Source organism: the organism of the source record quoted next, unplaced genomic scaffold, assembly GCF_019419815.1.
Source record: "Pyrus x bretschneideri cultivar Hongxiangsu unplaced genomic scaffold, Pyrus_bretschneideri_v1 Contig27, whole genome shotgun sequence".
Taxonomy (NCBI): domain Eukaryota; kingdom Viridiplantae; phylum Streptophyta; class Magnoliopsida; order Rosales; family Rosaceae; genus Pyrus; species Pyrus x bretschneideri.
In genome coordinates this window covers 5953185-5978077 of record NW_025999579.1, presented here as the reverse complement: position 1 = coordinate 5978077, position 24893 = coordinate 5953185, and the positions used below count along the sequence as shown (strand labels likewise).

The following is a 24893-nucleotide window of genomic DNA, read 5'->3' as shown; positions in this document are numbered from 1 at the left end:
ATACGTACATGCAAAATATCTCAACTATTGAATGAATTTCACCAAATAAAAAATTGGGATTACTTGAATTTTGATCAGGGCGAACAGAGGGCGAGCATAAGAATTTTATGGAGAATTCATCAATGGCGTATCTGCGATCACAAAATTGAAATGGGTAAATTTCATCTCTCTTATATATATCTGTTTGTATATGGTTTCACTGTGGCACGTATGGAATTTTTTGTTTTTTTTGGCCCTTTTTTTTCTCATAAATTCTTAGTAATGCTAATAAATTTCTAGGGTTTTAGGCAAAGCTACTGAAATTGGGTAGGTTGAATGCGTGATTTGAACTCTTATTGGCAGCTGATTTGGATTGTTTGCATGTCTGTTTGTTTGTGCGGGTTTTGCATATTTCATCATATATCTTCAAATTTTAGTAAATTTGAGAACGGGAGGTTGGTTTTTGTTCTTAAATTTTCAAATTTGGAGCTTGGTTTTTCTGTTTGGATTGTAATTTTTGTTCATTCGAAGTGTTTGATAGCTGAGATTTTACTTCTAAGAGAAATTCTCATTTGGCCTTGTGATGAATTGTGGGAAACGAAAACTTGGAATTCAGATATATCCATACACCCTGTGATCTGTCATTAGGTTTACAAGCGTTTCGCAGGAACAAAATAGGCCGTTAGGATTTTGTTTTACTGCCTCTTGTTGATTGGGATCATGATTTTTCTGATTAGTGGCTGAATGTGAAATGTGTGTGGCATTTCAATCCGTAATGTACTTTTCTTGATTAATCCTTTGTTAATTTGGAGTTCAGTGTTTAACTTGTTGATTTTATGGAGACATGATTTCCCGCGTATTTTGTTTGATCGTTGAATTGAGTATTAAAGATTCGGTAACTGATATATCTTAGGAAGATTGGATAGCTGAATGTGAAATGTGTGTGGCATACAAATTCTGTGATTCTCAATGTACTTATGGTAATTCATCCTGCATTTATTTGGAAGTTCAGCGCTTTAACTTGTTGAATTTGTGATTTCCCGCGTACTTTGCGTTGAATTGAGGATTCTAGATTAGGAGGTGTTAAAGATTCGATAACTGATATATCTTAGGAACATTCTATAACTGAACGTGAAGTTTGTGTTGCATTTCAATCATATGATTCTCAATGTACTTTTTTAATTCATCCATTGTTTAGTTGGAAGTTCAGCGCTTTAACTTGTGAAATTTTGTGGACACGTGATTTCCCGCATATTTTGTTTGATCATTGAATTGAGTATTCTAGATTAGGTGTACAAGATTCGGTAACTGATATATTTGAGGAAGCATTCATTAGCTCTTTTTTTCTAGGTTTGTAGTCGTCTTTGATTAATCATGGCCGTACTGCTTGGGATAATCTTCGTGTGTTTAATTAATATCCGAGTTCAATTAGTTTCCTTATTGTGGTTTTCTGTTTTCTGATTGCAGCTGCTACAATACAAAGTAACTTGTTAATGAGGCGTGGAGTGTTAGATAAAAACAATACCCGGGTTTATTCTTGTTCACAACGTGGAAACGTGGCGGCCTACCAATAAAAGAAGTACCAAAGGAAATAACGTGGGAAGATAGAGTCACCAACATCGTGAAAATGGAATGTAATAAAGACGAGGCCCTCAGGGCGAAAGAGTTCGCAGAGTTGAAGTTTACAGAGCGTGATGTCTCTGGGGCTCTAAGATTTGCTTTAAAGGCCCAAACCTTGTATCCCGAGCTTGATGGTCTTCCTCAACTTTTGACAACTCTTCATGTTCACACCTCCGCTCAGAAGGGAACAAATGGGGAGACCGATTACTACAAGGTCCTCAGTGCGGAACCGTTGGCTGACAAGGACACAATCCGAAAGAAATACAAGAGACTGGCACTCTCTCTCCACCCAGATAAAAATAAATCTGTAGGCGCAGACGCTGCTTTCCAAATTGTTAATGAAGCCTGGACTTTGTTGTCTGATAAAGACAAGAGATTTCTCTATGACCAGAGGCGGAGCTTAGGATACATGCTTGAAAGAGTTCCAGATGGCAACTTTTCTGCAGCAACTAGTCAGAATGGTTTTCATACCTCCTCCAACTATAATCATTCAAACGGAAGGGATCAGTGGAGTGCAACCTATACCGACCATGTTGCAGCAATGAGTCAGAATGGTTTCCATACCTTCTCCAACTGTAATCATCCAAACGGAAGGGATCAGAGGAGTGCTTCTTACCATATTAGAGCAACAAGTCAGAATGGTTTATATACCTCCTCCAACTACAATCATTCAAACGGAAGGGATCAGAAGAGTGCTACTCATACTGAGCATGTCACTGCAATGAGTCAGAATGATTTTCATACCTCCTCCTACTATCATCATTCAAACCGAAGGGATCAGAGAAGTGCTACTCATACCAATTCTATTAGACCTCCTTCTCCACCAAAACCGACATTTTGGACTGTGTGCAGTAGTTGCAAGATGCAATTTGAGTATCTTTGGACTTATCTGAACCAATATCTTCTGTGTCACAACTGCCGTCAGCGCTTTTTAGCTTCTGAGACACCAGCCCCCAAAATGCCCAATGGTAGATCAACTCCATGGGTTTCCTACTTTCAGCGAAAGGGTTCTAGGCAGCATAACAGGACCATGAATACATGTGCTCCAGGAAGTTCACAGACTGCTACCATTAATGTGAAGTTAGCAGGAAATTCTGGAGTTGACACATCAACAAAAAAATTTCCGGCAGGATTCTTCAAACCGGCAAGTTTTGAAAGTGAGCAATTACGAGGTTCCTGTGCTGGTCAAACTGCAAGTGACGTTCGCCCAGGATTTGGGGAACTGAAGAGAGGGCATGAAGAGGTGGTTCTAAATAAGGAGGCGCATAAGTGGAATCATGAAGCTTGTAAGAAAACAGATGCTACCTTAGCGTCTGGGTCTCTTGGCGCTGCTTCCAGTTCCGTACCCAAAGAGAGGCCTAAAAAGAAAAGGCATCTGAGCAGGCAAGAGATGGGAACTCAAATGGGAATAGCAAATGGAGGAGTTGCTATGAAAAGTGTATTCGGACTGTACAAGGGTAGTGTTGGTACAGGAAGGTTTGATGTAGCTGCAGTGGATAGTGTCTTGATAGAAATGGCTAAGAAGGAAATTTCCCAGAAGCTTAAAGTGTGGAAGGAAGCTGCTGCACCGAAGACTTCATTTACATCAAAAAATGCAGATAATAACCAGGTGAAAGAGAAGCAAAAGGAAGAAGCTGGCCTGCGTGGTGTAAAAATTAGTGTTGCAGGATGTAGGGCATTTGTGAATCCCAAGAAGTCTTCCCTTGCCAATTCTCATGTTGACGCTGATGTCGAGGAAGCTAATACAGTGGCAATGACTGTTCCAGACCCTGATTTTCATGATTTCGACAAGGATCGTACAGAAAAGTCATTTGGTAGCAACCAGGTTTGGGCTGTCTATGATGAAGATGATGGCATGCCCCGTTATTATGCCATGGTTCACAGTGTGATATCATTGAAACCATTCAAACTTAGCATGAGTTGGCTAAATTCGAAAAGTAACATCGAAATTGCTCCACTAGATTGGATTGCTTGTGGTTTTTCTAAGACTAGCGGGGAACTTCGGATAGGGAAGCATGTAGTCTATAAGAATCTTCCTTCTTTCTCACACAAGGTGGTTAGGTGGAGAAAGGGCAAAAGAGGAGTTGTCTGCATATATCCAACAAAAGGAGAAGTGTGGGCACTATATAGGAACTGGTCTGCTGTTTGGAACGAGCATACCCCAGATGACGTTATTCACAAATATGATATGGTGCAACTGCTTAATGATTACAACGAGGAGCAAGGTCTGACAATTGTCCCACTGGTTAAAGTAGCTGGTTTCAAAACAGTGTTCCGCCAACATTCGGACCAAAGTAAAATCGTGAAAATTCCAAGGGAAGAACTCTTTCGTTTCTCTCACCAGGTCCCTTCTATCACGCTCACCGGTCATGAAGGTCCCAATGTTCCGAAAGGATGCTTTGAGCTTGATCCGGCAGCTACTCCGTCGGAACTGCTTCAGGTGGAATCAGAAGAACGTGAAGATGACATGGAGGTGACAGGTGAAGGATGTAATGGTGAAGACCCAGTGGGATTGTTGAAGAGCACCAAGGAAGAGGCTGTGGTGGATAATGGCAAAGTAACTACAGAAACGGGCTTGATAGAAGAGGCTGAGAAAAAAGATTTGCAAGACATGATGAAGAGGGAGGAGGAACCCCAAGGGCCGAAGTTGCTAGTGTATAGTCGGAAACGTTTCAGGAAATACAAAAAGAAGGGTGCTGACTGCTAAGTGATTGCAGCTTTAGTGGACTCATCATCAACAGAAGTGGAAGACTTACAATCTCGTATCCACCTGTGGAACTGAAAGTTCATCCCCTTTTACTGCATCTTCTTCTCCAGTTAGGCAGGGCAGTTATCATGAGTTGCAAGACTGAGGTATATCGCTTTTAGTTCTCTTATCTTTACATTGATAGATCCACAGTTTTGTCCGAAGGCGTGCAAATGCCGTTGAGACCAGTTTCAGTCGTATTTTCAATTTGAACCACAGTTTAGGAGCTTTCACTTTCAAAGTTTTAATACCCGGGGGAGCACTCTTTTTTTTTTTTTTTTTTTTTTTTTTTGTAAGTTTTTGTTGTTGCAGCTGGTCGAAAATGCAGACCTCGGAGCTGCTAGATCTTTTAATTGGTATACCGAAAAATGGTTTATAGGGTTTGTTTTCTGTGTTATACCAAACTTGGATAAACTCTTGAGCCAAAGCAGAAAGAGTGAACTGAATGAAATTTTCAAGTTGTTAGTTCCTCATTCTACGTGCTCTTGATTGCTATTCCCATGTTTTTATCATATACTTGATTCTTGACCATATTACATTTCAGCATTTCACATTCACTTTTGAGGGATTTTGAAACCGAATCACGTTATTTGTCTTGTAAATGTTTTAGTCAGTTTCTACAAGTCTTGTGTTTTTCAAAGAAAATGCTAAGATTGCAGGAACCCTGGTAAAATCCCTTTGTGTTTTTCACTTCTTACATTTTGCCTGTACAATCCATAGCTTTGAGTAAATAAATGGTACCAAAAACTGAGTTGCACAAATGTTCCCATATGAAAGAAGTAAAAATAGACTTTGGTACGTGAAAAAATGCAGTGTAGAATTAGAGAGAAACATCGGCATGGCAACTAACACGAGATGAGAGACCATTATAAATAGGGTCTTATGTTTTTGTGCGAGCTGCCTTGAGAATGACGGAAATTTCGATAGAGCAGTTTCCACATCAGTTGAGACTAAAATACATTAGATCTTATGTTATTTGTGAAAACATCGTTGGCATTGCAAATGACAAAAACATCGCTGGCGCTGCAAGTTTTTCTTTAGAAAGTTTGAGTGTGTTGCAATACAGCAGTGCATGAAAACCAGATAAGAGTACGACTCTCTCATTCACTGCTGTATAAAGTAAGAGACAACAGGCATCACATCAGTCAACAACAAAGTGTTTGCTTTTGGATCAGGATCCTCTCCTGATTTTAAAAAACTGAGTTTGCTGAGCAAATAATCATGATCGTTGAAATTTGATTCAACGGCTACAACCAGGAAGACTCCTTCAAAATTATTGTAGTTGTTGGATCAAATTTTAACGGTTACGATTGCCTGCTTAGCAGGCTTAGTTTTTTAAGGTCAGGAGAGGATCCTAATCCTTTGCTTTTGCTCATTGACTTATAAATCTATTTTTTAATAGTTGACAGCCCTAACTGTGCAGATAGTTTTTTGAGAAATTTTTCGGTATGCCGGAAATGTGGTTTGGTACATTAATATATTTGGTGGGCTGGATATGATACGTTGTGATTAATTAAAATGAATTTGAATTCAGTTCGTTATTTGTTGTGTCAAAATGTGAGATGAGCAGAACTGGACATGATGAACTATGAATCCACAATAAAATAGGCTATCTGACATATCATCTAGCCCACCAACTAAGCCCTATTATAACAATGGGTGGGAATTTTTTATTTTTTTTTTCAAACTTCTAACTAGTTATATTATTACACTTAATGTATCAGGCCACGTGTTCGGCACACTGAAAAATCTCCCATCTTTTGCTTCAAACTGATATTGGTGCAACGCCACGTGGAATTTGCTAAAAGAAGGGGATTTGTTTTTTTATCAATAAAAAGAAAGAAGGAATCAACCTTTTCAATTGAAAAAAAAAAAATTTGAACATATTTAATTTGTGAAATTAGAATTGGAATTTACATACACTTATATCATGCACTAGTACCTATGGCGTAGTTTGAATTTTCAAATAATGAGGTTATAATATCAATCAAAAAGTTTTATTGGGCTATTTTATCAAATACCTAATCGGCATCTGCCAATTTCTGTCAACATATACTAAAAGTTTATGCCAATATATGTCAATAATTACTATTATTTGTAAAGGCTTGTCAAGGGTGGATGCAATATGCTATGGAGTAATATCAAAGATTGCCAAGGCTTTTCAATTAAAGTATTTCATGAGCACTTAATGCGCACAATAGAGTCACACAAAAAGAGAGAAAAGAAAGACAAATATGATAGAATAAAATAAAAAGAAGTAGGAGGAGGAGGCTGTAATTTACTTTGCCTTAGCTATTTGTAGGGGTCACATACAATACACAAAAAAATATACATGGAGTTTTTGAAATTGTTGGGGATTAAAGACGATTAATAACCCTATGTTGGCTCTGCCACTAAATGCAAGCATAAAAGAGATTGACGTATGTGATAGAATATTTTGAAGTTTTAATAATACAAGAAGTGACTTTTGCACTCTTACTTTTTTCTCATAGCACATCTCTATTCATTTTTTTTTTTAGTTTTTGAAAGTGAATAAATCAAAGAAAAATCAACGAGTATAAATAAACCAGGATGTGCAGAACAAAAAAGATCGGTGTTCTAAAATCATTTCCAAATAAAAATCCCTCTACATTGTATTTCATTTCTTCCAAGATACTAAACTCCTCTGAGCGAGACGTTTGTGTATAAGAGCAAGTCCACCGGGGACATTTAGGCTAGCACCTAACAGCCAAAATGGCCCGGCACCCAGCTAATCCTCTCCAGCCCAGACCCCTAGGTCAGTTGACAGCCCAAGCTGTCCCATAGGCTAGCCCAGAATGTGTTGAACCAAGGCGCCGCCTATGTGACGTCATGCTGATACTAGCGTGACGTCACAATCCATATAAATTTTTCTTTTTTGCACTAGGCGTGTGGGAAGCACGCGCGAGCGGGCGCGCGCCCCCAACAAGAAAACATGGGTAGGGCCCTCATGCGCAGGCGCACTAACGGCTCTTACGGGGAGGGCATGTGGCTCGTTCTGGGTTGTTAGATTTCCAATGCCTAGTTTTCTGGACCGTTGGATTTCCAACGGTAAAAAAAAATTGAATTTGAAATCCAATAGCTAGTGACATGGTGTGATTTGGGACGTCCGATCCAGCGATCAACGGTCCACATTTTTCAGTCCAAATTTTTTTTTTAAAAAAAGGGACAACGGTTAGAATTATGACCGTTGGTCATGTGTTAACATATAGGCTATTGGATTTGAATCTTTTTCAAATCCAACGGTCCAAATCAATTAACTAAATTAAAATTAATAAAAAATTATTAAAAATACAGAAAAAATTAAAAAAAAAATTTCTATAAATACCTAACCCTTATATTCTACCTTACACCACATTTCAATATTTTCAACACTTTCTACCAAAGCTTTCATATACTTTTTGTGTGAAAAAAAAATGGCTACGTGGAAGCTCATCGAAGATGTTACGTTGTGTGAATGCTGGGTTCAAGTCACTCATGACCCGATTACGGGTAATGGGATGGAGTTGTGAGAAATGTGGAGTAGAATTACGGAAACGTTTTGTGCCATACATGGAAAAGATGTCAGAAGTAGTCAAGGTCTTCAAGGGTGTTGGAAAAAACTCAACATATCCTTCACTTGTTGGAAAAACGCTATCTCGATTACTTCCAGTAATTTGCGTAGTGGGACAAGTTTAGCGGATTAGGTGACAATTTTGTAGACAGTACAAGCACAAGCATTCTACAATTCAAAGAACCACAACAAATCATTCAACAAATAGGAATGTTGGGAAAGGAAATTATCAAAAATTGTCCCAGATACAAAATTATGCCAACATGTCTAGAAGTTGTCATGCGCGACGTCCCTCTACACAGTTCGCCAGAACCAGACACATCCACACAGGAAGATGACACATTTGAAGAAGTGCCAGAAGGGACGCCCGAAGAAGTGCTGGAGACTTAGCTGACTCGTCGGTCCCTAAGGCCTTAAGGTAAAAAGGCGACAAAGAAAAAAAAGGAGTTCTTCCAAAAATGACTACACAAAATATATGGATGAACTTGCTTGTCAAGGTGAATTGAACATGGTGTAGGAAGCGGCTAGAGATGAGGAAAAAGTTATTACTATGGCAGCAATATTAGCAGCTAATGAGAGACAAAGAGAAATACTTAATCGAGAAAACGAGATGATTAAAGAAGCACTTAATTGAGAAAATGAGATGCTTAGAGAAAAAAGGATGGCTTAAGTAGATTGTGACACTATGAACAAGCCTTTAGTAGGACTGTCTCTAAATTCAAAATATTTTTGGACATCGGAAAAAAGAGACGTGGTGCAAATGAGGCGTGCAAGAGAAGCAGAAACAAGTCGAGGGGTTTCGAGCTACACAAATCCTAGCAACAAAGATCCTAGTTCCATAAACTTTGTATAATTTCGTATTTATTTGTAGTACTTTATTTAATTTCGTCTTAATTTTTAGTACTTTATGTAATTTCGTCTTTATTTTTATTACTTTTTGTAATTTCTTATTTATTTGTAGTACTTTATGTAATTTCTTATTTATTTTTAGTAATAAATTTAATCTCTTAAATATTTTTAGTACTTTATTTAAACACACCAAATAAACTTAAAAAAACACATGAAATAAAATTACATAAACCAAGAACTTTATTCTTCCACCACAAACTCCTTTTACTTATCTTCACCTTGTTGCAATCTCTACTAGTGCTCAATTAAGTCACTTTGACAAGTACAGTTCCAGTATGGCTTTTGCATTGAAGTGTACTGCTCAACGATCAATTGATTATAATGTCCATCTCGTTCCAATGGCTCGTGTTGCATGGAATCTTCTGTGCCGTCATGAGCACAATAGATATGTGTTCTTGAGTTGTTCATTGTGTCTGGCTCGTATTCATCGACGACAACATAATCATACTCATCTTCCACAATCATGTTGTGGAGAATGATACACGTTGTCATGATGGATCGAAGAGCCTTGACATCAAACATTCTAGCAGCTGACCTGACAATCGCCCAACCAGCGTACAAGATACTAAAACAATGTTGTACATCCTTCCTACACCTCTCTTGACATTGTGCGAAGTGCTTTTCTTTTTCACTTTGTGGATGTGGCACTGTTTTGATAAACGTTGTCCACCTTGGGTAAATGCTATCTGCAAGGTAGTACGGTCCTTCATTTATAACCATTGACCCAATATGTGACTATGGGTGCTTTTCCTTGCAACACTTCGTGGAAGACTGGAGATTGTGCAAGGACATTTAGGTCATTCTGAGCTCCTGGAACACCTAAAAATGCATGCCAAATCCATGTATCAAATAAAGCCACCGCTTCCAAAATAATACTTTTGGCTCATTTTCTATCGTCATAAGCTCTTTGCCACACACTTGGACAATTTTTCCAAGTCCAGTGCTTCCAATCATGCCAGGGAAGCCTTGCATCTCACCCTTCCTCAGCAGCCTTTGCAGGTTCCTTGGTGTGGGTGTCTGGAGGTACTCAATGGTATCAAGAGCTTCGATTGCGGAGCAAAACCACATTAGGGACTCCAAAACAATTGAATTTCCCATCCTCGTTATCTCATCCACTTGATTTGCAGATGCCCCATATGCAAGCATCCGCAAGGCAGCAGTAATTTTTTGCTTAGGAAGAAGACCTTGAACATGAAAAGCATCTCTTTTTTTTTTCACAAAGTATGGATCATGGTTGCAAATAGCACTCATAATTTTGTCGAACAAACTTCGTTGCATTCTAAAATGACGTCTAAAAACATGATAAAATAATCTTCCAAGAGACCTTTACCTCATTTTTCCCTCTTTCTATCCACGTTTGCAGCACATATGAGTTTAGATATTTGACCCATAACTTCCATGACACGGCTGGAATGTGAGGCCCTCTGCCTTCTATGTTCATCATCTTCATCCTTCTCCATTGCAAATGCCTCATCTCCCCCTTCCTTGAGATTGAACAATTCATCCCGTTGTGCCAACAATTTTTTATGTTGCTCCTTAAATTGTTTAGACAATCTCCTTGAAGAAGACATTGTAAGAACTCAAGATTTAAAAATGATGAAGAAGGATTCTAAGTTAAAAAGGAGGATTGATTTTGGTGTGTGAATGATGATGGATGTAGGGTTTATATGGACAAAACAAGAAAGGATGAGGTTCTGGACACTGCCACATGACACTATGTGATTAGTTGAAAATCTTATCGAAATCATGGTTATATTATTGTAAACAGATAGTGACACGTAGTGCGTCAGGATTGGTTAAAAATCTAATCGGAATCCACAAAATAATACGTTTGGATAATGACACGTGGCGTGACAAGATTGGTTGAAAATCTTATCGAAATCTTGGCTAAATTATTGTAAACAGATAGTGACACGTGCACGTGATGAGATTGGTTAAAAATCCTATCCAAAATTAAAACTAAATTTAAATAAAATTTATTATTTATAAAAAAAAATTAATAATATTTTAAATAGGCTGGGTACCAGCGCATTTTGTAATAGTGGTGATCGTTTATGCCAACGTATTTTTTAGGGATAGAGAAGCATTTGACCAATTTACTGTTCATAACATCTATTACTGTTCACTAAATGGATTAAATAAGCTGAATACCAGCACATTTTTTTAAGAATGGACTTGCTCTAATATATTTTCTTTTTCTCTCGTAAAGATTCCATGTGCATTTGCCTCCGCAAAGAATAGTATGTGGGACCTACAAATTATTCTTATTTGATATTTTTGGTCTAATTAATATAGAATTCTTGTCGACGTATACAGTGTGTTCTCTTCTTACAAAAATTGAATAAGACCTATAAAATCTCGATGAACATGGAACTCGTACGTGGACGGACGTGATGAGTTAGATTCTCACAATAGTATTAAAAAAATATTCATTCCAAATATGTATAACTCATAAGGTGTTGCTTTTTGACAAGTTATATACAAAAAAAAAACTCCGCCTAGGTTAACATTAATATAAATTTAAGTATTGACTTAGCTAGTAACTGATTACTAATCATTTTATGCATCTCTATCATACTAAGGCATCCTTTAGCTATATTTATATAAAATAAAATAAGTTAATATAAGGTTCGGAGATAAAATTAAACATGAATGTTTCAAACCTAAAATCTGTCACTTACCAGAAATAATTATCTTATATCATTACTTCATTTCTATATTTTTCTCTACTTTTCTAGAAATAATTATCTCAATGACATAGAATTTTTGTTTGAAACTATGGTGTATGTGAATTTTTCTAGTATTGATAAAGTGGAACTTTTTATTTCTTAAAAAATTGAACAAACTAAATTAAAATAAACCTTTTTATTTTATTATTATTTTTTAAAATGATATTATTTATATTAAAAAAAAAATTAAATCTCACAAAAAACTAGTAATGATGTGCTCTTATTTACAATAAAAATAAAAAAGTATTAGATTGTAATATTAAGCAACAAATAAACATGCTTATTGGAGTCTAAATATTTAAGGTAATTTTCAATTAAAAGAAAATCTGAGGTGGTACATGCCTCTTGGAAGACAGAAAAGCCCACCAATAACAGAGCATCCCTGTCTCTCTTCTCCTCTCTCTCCTCACATCCATCTCCAACCCTTGAAATCCTCAAATCTCCACCACAAAAATCTCCCCAAATCAAATCTCAATCCACCCCCTCTGATCAAATCAAACCCTTCATCTTCATCCCCCTCCCAAACTCCCTCAAAACCCACCATTTGGCTCAACCCCATCACACCAAATGGACCCCAACCCCAACACTGCCACCGCCGCCGCCGCCCCCACCCAGCAGCAACCGCAAGCCCAATCCTCCCCCTACCCAGCAACCCAATCCTCCGTCCCCGCCCCCCCATTCCACCACCTCCTCCAGCAGCAGCAGCAGCAGCTCCAGATGTTCTGGACCTTCCAGCGCCAGGAGATTGAGAGCGTCAACGACTTCAAGAACCACCAGCTCCCCCTCGCCCGCATCAAGAAGATCATGAAGGCCGACGAGGACGTCCGTATGATCTCCGCCGAGGCCCCCGTACTCTTCGCCAAGGCCTGCGAGCTCTTCATCCTCGAGCTCACCATCCGCTCCTGGCTCCACGCCGAGGAGAACAAGCGCCGGACTCTCCAGAAAAACGACATTGCCGCCGCCATTACCCGCACCGACATATTCGATTTCTTGGTGGATATTGTGCCCCGCGACGAGATCAAGGAGGAGGCGGTGGGTCTCGGAGGTATGGTTGGGGCGACGGCGAGTGGGGTGCCGTATTTCTATCCGCCGATGGGTCAGCCGGCTGGTGCCGCCGGGGGGATGATGATTGGGAGGCCTGCGGTGGACCCCACTGGGGTTTACGGCGTGCAGCCTCCGTCGCAGGCGTGGCAGTCTGTGTGGCAGACTGCGGCGGATGATGGGTCGTACGGGAGTGGAGGGAGCAGTGGGCAGGGCAACCTTGATGGTCAAAGGTAATGTGTATTGTATCTATGTTTCGAAAAGTGGCTTCATTTGGATAACTTTGATGATTCTTCATGTGGGAATTGTACTGTTGAGTAGGGTTTGTGACATTTTCATGGCTTCGTTGATAAATTTAGCTTCTTTTCGGTTATGTTCTGTTTTCATTAGCGTGATTTGGGCGAAATGTATAGCTTCGTTTGTGATGTTTGAAATGGTTTCTTTGTGCGTGTCTTCTGCGTCGAATAGGAGTTACGAAATTTGTTTGAAGGAGCTAAATTTTATAGGTTTCGAGGCATAACTTGTATTTGTTCCTAGAGAAGCATTCGACTGTTGTGTGATTTGGACTTTTGATTTGGTAAGTTTATATTTATCTGTTCTCTTGCACCTGCGTGCTTTCATTGCTTATTAAGAAAATGGAAATCTTGGAGTTGGTGGAGGCAATTTTATAGGGTATAGAAGTTACCAAACATGAAACTTGAGATGGCCATGTGGATCCAAATCTTCCAAGTAGTATTTCTGTGGATAATGGTTGATATGGTCTTACGTACTCAACTTCAATGTCTTGATGGTTTATGGATATGCTTGTTTCGGGAATAGAGGAGGAGGAGAATATGGAATGTTGGTGATTATGCAAAGTCTAAGCATGATAAAGATGTTCCTTTTGCTTGTGGAATAGTGGTGATTCTGATGGTCTTCTTGAAGGAAAAAAGAAAAGACCGAACATTTGCATGATATGTAGTTATTATCAGATGCCCTATAAGTTTCGTGGTGATTGGGGTCAAATTCCTTATGAATTCTACCTTCTATGTAATGGGGAAGAGTGGCCTTGGACCCATTGCAGTAGTCTATAATACTATCCAATGGTCTTCTTTATAGAATTGCTTTTTGTTTTCTGTTTCTCGAATCAACTTAAATGATGTGTACTTGCCATCCCAAATAACTGAAATTAGGCCGCTTTGCTTTTTATTGATTGATTAATTTTATCTTCCGAATGGATTGCCTTCTGCTTTTTCGTTGTCATCACTTTGCTTACCCAGTATGGACTGCATCTTACAAACCTCAGTGATCATGCATTAAAATGCCTGCATTGCAAGGTGATGGTTCAAAATGCTGGTTGAGTTTATTGTCGGTTTCAATTCCTTCTCGGATTTGAATCTAAAAAATTTCATAGCTGTACTGTATAATCACTGGATGCTGCGAACTACTCCTTTTGTGAAGGGAATTCAGTTCCTTGGGTTCATCAGTAAAGGTGACCTTACTGGTTGACTGTAAAATTTGTGATCCTTGTACCATTAGCATGAAACTTTCGAAGTTGTAGCACGAAAGTTTCTAACTCAAAACGAAACAATACCGACTGTTTCCAATTTCTCTATGCAGTTGAAGAGACTAATTTGCTGATGGTTTGGTGCGTGGCGGGCACGGCGGAAGGATACTGAGCTTTGGCAGAGGATTTTGATTTTGGAACTGCTGAATTAATATTATTATTTTTTTCTTATGAGGATGACTTAGACCTGGTAAAACTATTGATCCAGAGCAGTTGGAAAATCACTAGCTGATCATTGCTGTGTTTAATATTGAATGTGCAGTCTTGTATAATTTAGGCTATTTTATCTCATGTTGCTAACTCGAATGATTGTGGGTCATTTCATATTAATCAAACCTCTTAGATTTTAGCATGTTTTGTGATTTCTATTCCTTTTTTCTCCTCTCCCACTCTCAGTCTGGCTGCTTTTGGTTCTGAAATGCATGTCCGATTGTTCATCTTGATTGCCTAGAGGTGACGAATCACAGTTTGAAACATTTTAGCAAGTCGTTTGTACATGTTTCAATTTGTGATTTGCATCCAGAAAAACTACTTTGTAGTGTAAGGATCCAATTGTTGCCTCTAAAACAAGGCCGTACACTAGAGGTTCCGTGTTCGATTCTCCTTTCCTGTAGTTTATATAAATTTAGTGAAATTATCCTTTGTGATTCGAGCTCATGTTTTTATTTGGAAATCCAACGTAAAAGTGTTATTGTGTCTTTTCTATCTTGTTTTACATATACTGTTAAGATAATATGAAATGAATATTAAAATTCATCAATAGTAATACACCCTTCATCAGTTCATCTAACCTTGCCTAGACTCTAGAGTATATTGCCACTAGAAAAGCCAATCGTGTTTACAAGTAGTTGAACGCCATCTAGTAAAAATTGTATGCTGCTTCGGAGTATTTAGTATGCTCGTGAGTAGTAAAGAAAATCCCCTTGCTAGTATACAGGTTTTCTTCTTTTTTGAGTGAAACAATAGCGTTAGTAAGTTAAACATTATATTAGTCACCGATGGGGTTTAAATCCATGCCGTCATGCAAGGGCACAACACTTTTCTACCACTGTGGTAAATAACCACTTACTTACTAGTATACAGTTGAGTAGTTGTGTTGGATGAGGGGTCCAAGATTCTCCACTTAAATTCTACAACCATCCAAATCAATTACCATTCAATAACAGTATCTGTAATAGAGAGCAATTTACATGAAACGAGTTTAATGTCAAATGACATTCTAGTCTACTAATACAATATCATGCGAAGAAAAACTTAAATTTTATTGTTTTCCAAACAGCATAACCTTATTATGTGACACCATGCATCATGACTAAAACAGCTACGTACTATAAAAACATAAAACACAATACTAACACCAGCAACCATAGCATATATTTGTAGAGTAACAATGTGCAATGTACATTTTTTTAAGACAAACGTATAATTTATATTTTTTCAGAAGTGGCATCCGTACATTTTTTTTTTTCTTTCATATTATGTACACCCACGTGAGTGTTTTTTTCTCTCCTCGTATCTTTCTTTGATTTCCGAATATCCAGATTAAACATGAGCGTATAGGAGACAAAAAAAGACTTGTGGAAATCACTTATCAAAACTTCTACATGTTATTATAACTAGCAAATGGTGAACAAAGTTGACATGATTAAAAGCTTGAAAGTTGCCCAACAACCACTCGCTAGCAGAAATTGTTGTTATTGATTTTCAGAGGTCTAACACACAGCAATTGGATCTCAAAACGCAGCGTTGCATTATGTAACAAACAAACAAGCACCTCAATAATTAAAAAGAGAATAAACCCTTTAAACCTAAGCAAAAACTTTTCCTTGTTCCTCACTCAATCAGCCAGCCAGCCGCCACGTGGTCTTTCAGCTTAACAGCTTCAACCATCCAATGCCCCACCACCAGACATGTCCGTACGGGGTTGTGATAGCGGCTGCGGAGGAGCTGAAAGCAGATAGAAACCTGAAAAACAATGCCCCCCGAAGTGCCTCATTTTCGCTCTTTTGTAACCCCTCTCATTCCGTTCTCTTGTGCAGTCTCACCGCAAGAACAAGAGAACCAGCCTCATAGACCCAAGCAATCGAGAGGATCTAAAGCCATGAACTTTTCCAAAACAAAACTCATCCCTTTCCTTGTTTTGATCCTTTCCATCATTTCGGTGCTCAGACTTGTTAGAATTGCAGTAACTACATCTTCTTCTCCTCCTCCTCCTCCTGCTCTTGGAAATACATGTTCATTCCCGTTCATATGCACCAAGTTTCCGGCAGAAACAAATGCCTCTGCCAACACCTCCAGCCTCAGGAAAAAGGAATACCAACTGCTGTCGAATCTCATTTCGCAGAAAGCTCCCTGCAACCTCCTCATATTCGGGCTTGAACCTCAGTACGTTTCTCTCTCATCAATCAATGCAGGCGGCACCACCGTCTTTCTAGAGGATGATCAAAACAAGATAAGCACACTGAAACCAAATTCCAACACAACCAGAGTTTACAAGGTGGACTACCAGATACCTGCAAAAGAGGCTTACAAGCTGCTCCAGCATGCAAGGGAAAACCCAGATTGCGCACCAAGCTCAAAACTGCTTCAACAATCAAAATGTCAACTTGCGTTGAAAAACCTACCGCAAGAAGTCTACAAGCTTGAATGGGATGTGGTGGTGGTGGATGGACCAAGCGGGAACACACCAGAGGAACCGGGTAGGATGTCATCAATCTATTCTGCTAGTATGATAGCAAGAAAAGCAAACATTACGCATGTGGTAGTGCATGACGTAGATCGAATGATCGAGAAGTGGTTTTCCTGGGAGTTTCTGTGTGATGAGAACTTAGTTTCTTCAAAAGGGAGATTATGGAACTTTAGGATCACAGGCCAATTAAACTCTACAAATTTTTGCCCTGCCAAAGGGATTACGATAGAGTAATAAATAACTTTATTCATTATTTTGTCACCCTGAGGTGGAACCGTGGAAGTACAAAGAGAACAAACTCCTTTGATCATTGAGCTTCTCCAATAGAGCAATGGTAAAATGTAGGAAAATGGGACACCAAGGCAGTTCTTCGTGAACCAGCTTGGCATCGAAGATAGAAAGACAGCAATTTCAAGTTGTGAGATTGCAGTCATAAATAGAGTAGGAGCTCTTTCTATTTCTCTTGGGGTACAGAGTCCTAGTGGACAGATCTCAATCAATTATTTTTATTTTCTTTGTAAATAAGAATCACTATTTCTGTGCAAATATCTGTGTCTATGACTGGTGTGCCAAAACGTAAAGATCTGTGTGCAAATCTGCAGTTCCAGTGCAGGGCCTGTGGGATCTAATATCCAGTGCCTAACGACGTCAATTCTACTAATGATGCTGTTTCAACATGAACTAATTAAAGATGGATCTAAACATTGATGTCACCAGAAGAAATATCATTCTACTTGCAACATGCATAAGATCTGAGGCAAAAGTTTCATTGAATATATTTGATCGGAAAAAATTCAAGTTGGATACATTTGAGTGCCATAGTCATTTGAACTTACAGCTATTTTGTACAGTAGCCTAATAATCAAATTCCGGCTGAATTTCAGTTTGCTACCTGCCTGCCATCATACTTCCAGCTCCATTTGACGAGACGTACACCACAAACTCGAGGAAAAAAGTAGAGAACATGCACATTGGTTCTCCCGCAGTAAAAACCATCATGGCAAAATTACTGACTCGAATCAGTTCTCTGCATGAAGAGGGAAACAAAATAAGTGCTTAAGGCGTTGGTAATTCTTGAAGAGTGTGTGTTGTGTTGAGTCTGCCTAACTTTTATCAACTTTATTAACAAAAACACTAAAATGAAAGCCTCCCATCAGTTCTCTGCATGGTCTAGACTGTGATAAGTTCAGTAATCTATAATCCAAAGCAATGAAATAAAAACCACTAAACTAATCCCTATGGAGATCACATGGTGGGAACTTCATGTTTGGTGCCAGGTCATACATCTCTTGTCCTCGTAAGCATGAGGTGGAAAGCGGGTTGTAAGCGAAGAAGTCAACATGCTCAGCCAAAATGGGGGATGGTGTTACTTCTAAGAAAAATCTACTAAAACGCAAAAAAATAGCTTTAAAAATCTTGAATTCGACAGCAAACTTACATGCTAAGATGGAACATGGAACTCACCATTCGTTTGCTGATGTAAGGCTGTATCTTAATTGGCATATCCGACTGACTTTCAACCTTAGGTAATTTTTGTTTCTCCAACTCAAATTCTTTTCTGGACTCTTTTCGGCTACCAGACTGCCAAACTCTACCAAAATTAGGGAGCCAACTGGCATCACAGTCACTCATGACAATTTCCCCTCTTTTCTCCATCTCCATCTCCCTCTTTCTCCTTTCTGCCCAAGCTGCTCCCACACGGTTTGGGTTCAATTTCTTGGACTTCCCCAACTTATTTGATGGGGGAATAAGGCTGCCTGAAACTCGTTTCAGTGGAACACTACACTGAATTTCTTCATCTGCTTGAAGCCAAGGAGGAGGTGCCCCAGTGTGCACATTTCCACTAGCCTCTTTAGGACCCATGGACGATATTTGGGTGAGATTCTGAAAAACTGTAGAGAAATTTTAAATAAGGATCCACAGCTACAACAAATAGAAGATAACTATATCAACCTCCTGAGCCAAGCCACCGAGATTCCAGACAGATGTATATAAGTTTTTCTACAATTCCTAAGAAATGACAGCTTATTGCTCAAATCATGCATACATTGTGCACCAGGATGATCAGCTGAACAGAAGCAGAGAGGATACTAACATATTAAAAATCAAAAATCAAAGATTGATACCTGGAGAACTGCTCTGCTCGTTTGTCATTCTTTCATGCTGAGACCCCTCTCTCATCTACACCAAAAGTATTACATGTTTTCCGATTTTATAGCCGTTCATTTAAATACAACCACAAGAAACAGATGCTTTTAGTGAAGAGTGTGGATGATCAAACTTACCCTTTCATTACTGAAGTAACCATCAGCCAAGGATTTTCTACCATTAGAAACCAAAGAATGTTGGTTACTCCTGATAACTGAGTCACGAAGTAAGCACACATCAGAGAGCATAAAACATGCATAAGCCATAATACGGGAGGAACTTATATTAAATACAAGCCATATGGATACTAAATAAGATATCAACATCATAAAAATAGAACATGCATACCTGTTAAAGCGTTTGAATTTATGGAATTTGTACCAGAACTTGATCCCCCATGATAAGAAGAGGTAGCAACATCTTGCGAAAAGCAGCCAACATTTGTAACTTGAGGGAGTCCTGAATGGGATACCTGATACTCATTTGTATGATATAGTAAAGGCATAACACCATGTGAAAAACTTGAACTACTATTATTTTCAAAAGTATCTATAATTCCGTATTTCAGTTCAGTATGGATATCATTCGATGGTCCAGATGTCGGTCCTCGAGATCCTTCACCACATGGCACAGCTTCAAGCTTCAATGAATTACACTTCTTCTCCCACTGCAGACACACAAAATAATCACCGCTCGTTAATGACTTCTCTAAAATTGACTAGAAGTCACAATTCTAGTATCTTTTCTCAGATGATCACATCACTGCTGATTGAAACTGAAAGCATACATATACCTTAGCAAGTTCATCTTCCGAAATTCTGAATGTATCGACGCGGTCCATTCCTCCACCGTATTTCCACAAGAAATGCTTCAAATGCTTCAGATGTTCCGCGTTCGCAAGGTGATTAATTGCATTGCCACTGACAATTACAAAATCACAAACAGAGCATAACTCCAATGTCATGTATATCACAATGCACAATTCAATTCCTTTCCAACAATGCAAATTGCTCAACAATTCTCCCAATTTTCTTCCACTTTCGTTTGATTTGTCGGCAAACAAACAGGAATTAAACAACTAATTAAAAATTGAGGACAGAAATCTTACCAGGCGAAGGAGCTATCGAGCTCGTCGACGTCGGAGTCGCAGAAAACGCACCAGAGGCGGTTGCGGGAGGCGTGTTCGGGGCGGAGAGGGATAGGGTTTTTGAGAAAGAAGCGGACATCGGAGAGCTTGGCTTGGAAGCGAGTAAGGAAGGCGGAGAGGGACTTGGTGTGGCTGGGTGTGTACTTGTGGCTCGGACCTTGGTCGTGATTCAGCTTGCAAACCACGCAGTACTCGAACTCGTACTTCTTCTTCTTCTTCTTCGTAATCTCCTTCTTCTTCTCCTGCATCCTTCAATTCGGTTTTAGGGTTAGGGTTAGGGTTCGACAAGTGAAAATGAGATCTTCCCTCTCCTCCCTCTGTTTTGTTCGGAATTTGGAGGCAAACGTTTAACAGTCGCTAACCGCCTCTAAAGTCGTGACTTCTGTTATTCCGGCCCGAAGAGGCTATTAGAATTTCATCTGGTCCGTTACCACATTCAAATAAAATTACTAGTTCGGAGCATCGAATTTAGGACCTTTCAATTTTTTTTTTTGTTTATTTGGTAGCTGCAATCCGCGCTCTTATCATTAGGCCACTTTCTATGGTTAAAATTCAAAAATTTACAAAACAAGTTTTCTTTTGCGAGATAGAAACTCTCAAACAACCACAACATCAAGATAATTGTATTTCAAACAAATCACGCGCCGCCATGATATAGTAGTAGTTAATATTTAAAATTTCTTCGATACGTTCAATATTTCCATAGAAATATCAAAAAAATAAGAAAAAGATATGGAAATGAGGGGTGAAGTATAATGGATAAACTCTTAAGTTTAGGCTAAAATCGACATATATCGTCAATATTTCTGACACATTTGTTATATATCAAAGAAGCTCTTATATTTCGTCCAAACCAGTGTTTCATAACCCTAAAGTTTTATTTTAAATTTCCATTGAAAACAATCGATATTTCATAAATTTGCATAACGAAGTTTCCACCTATACAGGTATTTTAAACATTGGTAGTAGTACAGTCCAGTGATGCAATGGTCTGTGAATCACATTTTCACATGGTGTGATTGCAACAATTTGAGTCCCACCATGAATCCATGATCATCTGAACTTTCCCACTTCAAAAGTGAGGTGCCCTTTTTTCTTCATTTGGTCACTTGAGTTGACTCAACAACAATCTTTAGGAATTCAGTTACCTAATTTCTATCTCTATTTTGTTACATGTTGAAAGATAGGTACAAAAGTATAGGCACTACTACTCATGGGAGTTCGAGCAGTGCACGGACTCCTTTTGAGAACTTTGAAAACTCTGAGCAGTGTTCGAACTCTCCTCAAGTCATTGAAATATTGAAAATAAAAAATATGAGCTAAAAGTCTTCAACATGTCAAGAATTCGACTACGTTTCAAAACTTCAAAAGTTGGTTCTATGATAATATATACAACATTATTCTATGCCGCATGAACAAACAATGGTTGGTTCCGAAATTCATCTAGATTCACTTAATGCTGCAAAAGTCTTTGTTCTAACAAGAACGTCTCACTTGATGTGTCTAACACTATAATCATACTAGTAACAGTTGCGTATGAGCGCGTAGAAGGTGAATGACATTCGTAAATGCGTGTTAAATTAAACCTCTCCTCAAAATCTACATTCATGGACAATCGTCGTTGCGCGAGTAGATGCTACAGTACTATAACAGCCATGACTCATGGGATAAGATCATAAGAGTAAGTAAAATGTAGAGTTATATATGATTTAACACATCAATCTGCTCAGAAATAAGAGCATCAAATGAACATCATAAGTGGACAATATGAAAAGACAAATGTTAAGGTTATGTTTGATGATTCAACAAGCATGATGCCCTACATCTTTTATCCCTTTGCTCTTAAAACTTTCTGAAAGAGTCGATGGCCCTGGTATTTGCTAGTATTTGGTATTTCTGCAGACAAGAAATCCAAAGACAAAGGCATACCCATAATGTGGGTGGTCAGATGTCAGTACTGCCTGTTATATATAGCATTAAAGTTTAAATCAATTAGGCTCCACCAGTAATAGGCACTTTTTATAATTATAGATAAGCGATACTGAGAAGGTGAGGAGTCGAATGTGAGGATTTGAAGATTTGTTCACATCGGAAAAGTTGACAATGGCGTATAGGGAGTTGATCTACCCCCCAAAATGCCAATCAATTTTGCAGCAGAAGCTCAATTTTCTTCGTTATGTCATAGCAAGTTTGTTTACGTGTAAAGCCGTTGTGTGAAAATATGAAAAAAATTGTCCCAATATCAGAAAGTTAAGAAAACTTGTAGAGGAGGCTTATAATTGGTCTACTTTCCTTATTGCCACTTAATTTTTGAAGAACTTCAACTTCTTTTGCTGAACATAAAATCATCGGGTCCAATATTTGAATATTCTTAACCGACTGAGCTACAGTAACTTTATTTTGTTTTTGTGAACTTTCAAGATCCATGAACTTCATTATTTGGTTTCCAACTTTTGAGCAGTGAACATCTCATGATAACAACTGTTGGGTTACTATAGTACAAGTACATTCAATTGTTTAAATAGTATTTTTCTTTTGAATATTAGTTAAGATTTTGATCCTTTTAACATAAGTAAATATAGAAAGAAAAGGAAAATCACTTAAAATAACAGCAGCAATGATAATGAAACCACTAGGCTGGTGCTTACATCTGCAGACCAAAAGACTGTTTTAGGGACCTAAGCAGTAAACCCAAGTTATCAAGAAGTGAAAAAAAAGGGTTGCGTTATGCAGTTGGCTAACGGCAGTGTGCTCGTTTTTTATTTTTGTTTTTGTTTTTTTTTTTTATATCTAAATTAAAATAGTTTAGAATACTACATTATTTAAAAAAAAAAAAAAAAAAAAAAGGCGTGTTATTAAATCATAGATTAGATTGGGGATGGGAAGATTCTGAAAATCAAATAAAGGATCTGCCTTGAAATAAATAGTCAAATCTTTGATTACCCTTTATTTTCTTTCTTCCCACGCCCCCTTGCACTTTTCAGTTCAATGTGCCCACTAAATTATGTCTAGCTCTTTCTCTTATTACCTCATCCAGAATCAAAGTCACTGCATTATAGCAGGCAACCATATATATATATATATGTGTGTGTGTGTATCCTTAGCTGATTGATTGTATTTGTGTAGAAGCTGCTGACAAACGAAGCTAGCTAGCTCGGGAAAATACTTGGCTCCTTACATGTAACAAGTCATTCAGAAATCGATATGTCGGTAAAAAAATTTATTTTTTGTCATTGTCATGAGATATTGTTGTAAATCATCAGTCAGATTGTGATCTACAGTTACGTTGAAATGAATCATTACGTGTAAGGAGTCGATCCGTGTTCGGTCTCTGGTGATGTTTCAGTACTGTGATTGAAGCTTTTGGAGCAGAGTCATGACTTAGACCAATAGAAATGATTTTCTTTTTGTGTTGGATCGGAGACATGGGTAGTGCGTGTATGATTTGATGAACAAAAGTTAAGAAGTTGAATCCAAGTGGATGTACAGCAACGATGTCTTGTTGCTGCTAAATTACTTGCCCCTTTTTGTTCTGATTCATTTGCCTTTCCATATCGACATCAGGGTTCTGAAACTTGACCCTCTTTACGTCAGCCCGATCGATCTTTCCCTCTCTTCACTTCACTTGGGTTTCAAATTTCAGTAGTGGTTAACCAAATTTTGATCTGTACATAAAATAAAACAATCTAGGAGTTAGGGTTTTGTTGCAACTTCATTTTTAGATCAACGGGAGAGGGATTCGATCTTGAAACCCTTCGAACATTATGAAGAGATGTACCATTAAATTAAACTAAGATTGTTAGTTTGTGATTTTGCTTGTGACTTTAAAAATATCGTCAAGTTATGTGCCCATCTCTTTGCACCTAAATTTGAGTTTTCTTTCTTAATTATGGTTTAAAATATCGCTTTGTGGTAATTAAGTTAAAAAATTATTTTTATAATTTGTGTCATACTATTCCATTATCTACTCAAGTCCAGCAGGCTAATTTGTTGTATATGTTCAGAAACTGCGAAGTCATGATAAAAGGGGATACTTATTCTGTGCTCTGAATTCCATGCAATCTTGCCCAATCTAATGTCATGATGGTTCAGTCAGTCAAATGCAATTAGCTTAATTAAAATTATTCTCTTTAATTAAGAAAATGATTGATGAACTGAGTAAATTTGTTTGCAGTTGGCCGAGTCAACAAGCCGGATATGGAAGCTTAAAAAGTCATGCTTCTTGGTATTTATAGAAGCACAAATATTGGATCCAGATTCATATTTATATATGTAATTTTTCTGAAATTATCTTGTAGCCTCCAGATAATTATACAACACGTAGTTCATTCGAGTTCCGCAATCAATTCCAATAAATTGATCGGATAGAATTATGCAGAATAAAAAAATTGTGCTTTAATTAAGCTTCATCCAATTAGGTTTGTGTGACCAGAGTTTTGCTACATTTTTTTCCTCTAGCGTACGCCATCTTCGAGTTACTCGAGGGTGCAAAGTAGGAGGAGAGAATTGTCCTCATATCAAACTTCAAGTGTGATCCAGTTTGGTTCGTGTAACTAGAATTTTGTATTCTTTCATTTCTACTGTATACCATCTTCGGAGTTGCTCGAGAATGCTGAGTAGGAGGTGAGGATTAGTCCTCGTATCAAAAGAAAAGTGTCCTTCCAGTTCCCGGTTGGAATACAAATTAAACATACATAACACATGCATAGGCTGATTCTACTCTAAATTTTACAAATTAAACATAAGACATTCATCACACGAATGAACA

General features: G+C 38.1%; 4 protein-coding genes across 7 annotated transcripts; 3 read left to right on the top strand and 1 right to left on the bottom strand.

Annotated features, from left to right (window-relative positions):
• Positions 1–4306, top strand: LOC103950002. Its single transcript, XM_048587955.1, has 2 exons — positions 1–154; positions 1447–4306. Exon 2 carries the CDS (start codon positions 1607–1609, stop codon positions 4304–4306), a length of 2700 nt encoding a protein of 899 aa, XP_048443912.1. The 5' UTR covers positions 1–154; positions 1447–1606.
• A 7623-nt stretch (positions 4307–11929) lies between these two features.
• LOC103950003 (nuclear transcription factor Y subunit C-1) lies at positions 11930–14493 on the top strand. Its single transcript, XM_048588045.1, has 2 exons — positions 11930–12828; positions 14195–14493. Exons 1-2 carry the CDS (start codon positions 12122–12124, stop codon positions 14196–14198), a joined length of 711 nt encoding a protein of 236 aa, XP_048444002.1. The 5' UTR covers positions 11930–12121; the 3' UTR covers positions 14199–14493.
• Positions 14494–15820: 1327 nt separating this feature from the next.
• LOC103950005 (TITAN-like protein) lies at positions 15821–20565 on the bottom strand. 4 transcript variants are annotated; one of them, XR_007259716.1, is made up of 9 exons: positions 20087–20565; positions 19772–19898; positions 19327–19645; positions 19116–19192; positions 18957–19011; positions 18295–18722; positions 17667–17857; positions 16655–16861; positions 15821–16572 (listed from the first exon to the last, which is right to left on the bottom strand). XR_007259716.1 is itself a non-coding variant. In XM_018648138.2 (7 exons), exons 1-7 carry the CDS (start codon positions 20371–20373, stop codon positions 17837–17839), a joined length of 1314 nt encoding a protein of 437 aa, XP_018503654.2. In that variant the 5' UTR covers positions 20374–20565; the 3' UTR covers positions 17584–17836. The 4 variants fall into 4 exon arrangements, 1 of the variants encoding a protein (XP_018503654.2); XR_007259715.1 differs by having other exon boundaries at positions 16655–16722; XR_007259717.1 differs by having other exon boundaries at positions 15821–16568; positions 16655–16722.
• Positions 16117–17064, top strand: LOC103950006 (glucuronoxylan 4-O-methyltransferase 1-like). Its single transcript, XM_018648130.2, has one exon. The coding sequence runs from the start codon at positions 16117–16119 to the stop codon at positions 17062–17064; it is 948 nt and encodes a 315-aa protein (XP_018503646.2).
• Positions 20566–24893: the final 4328 nt, after the last annotated feature.

Bases quoted from the DNA above. Each gene is read 5' to 3' on its own strand.
- LOC103950002 (XM_048587955.1), top strand. From the start codon at position 1,607: ATGGAATGTAATAAAGACGAGGCCCTCAGGGCGAAAGAGTTCGCAGAG.
- LOC103950005 (XM_018648138.2), bottom strand. From the start codon at position 20,373: ATGCAGGAGAAGAAGAAGGAGATTACGAAGAAGAAGAAGAAGAAGTAC. The intron at 19,899-20,086 runs GTAAGATTTCTG...TGTAATTGTCAG, and splicing joins CTCGATAGCTCCTTCGCCTG to TGGCAATGCAATTAATCACC. The intron at 17,858-18,294 runs GTGAGTTCCATG...CTCTTCATGCAG, and splicing joins CTTACATCAGCAAACGAATG to AGAACTGATTCGAGTCAGTA.
- LOC103950006 (XM_018648130.2), top strand. From the start codon at position 16,117: ATGCCCCCCGAAGTGCCTCATTTTCGCTCTTTTGTAACCCCTCTCATT.
- LOC103950003 (XM_048588045.1), top strand. From the start codon at position 12,122: ATGGACCCCAACCCCAACACTGCCACCGCCGCCGCCGCCCCCACCCAG.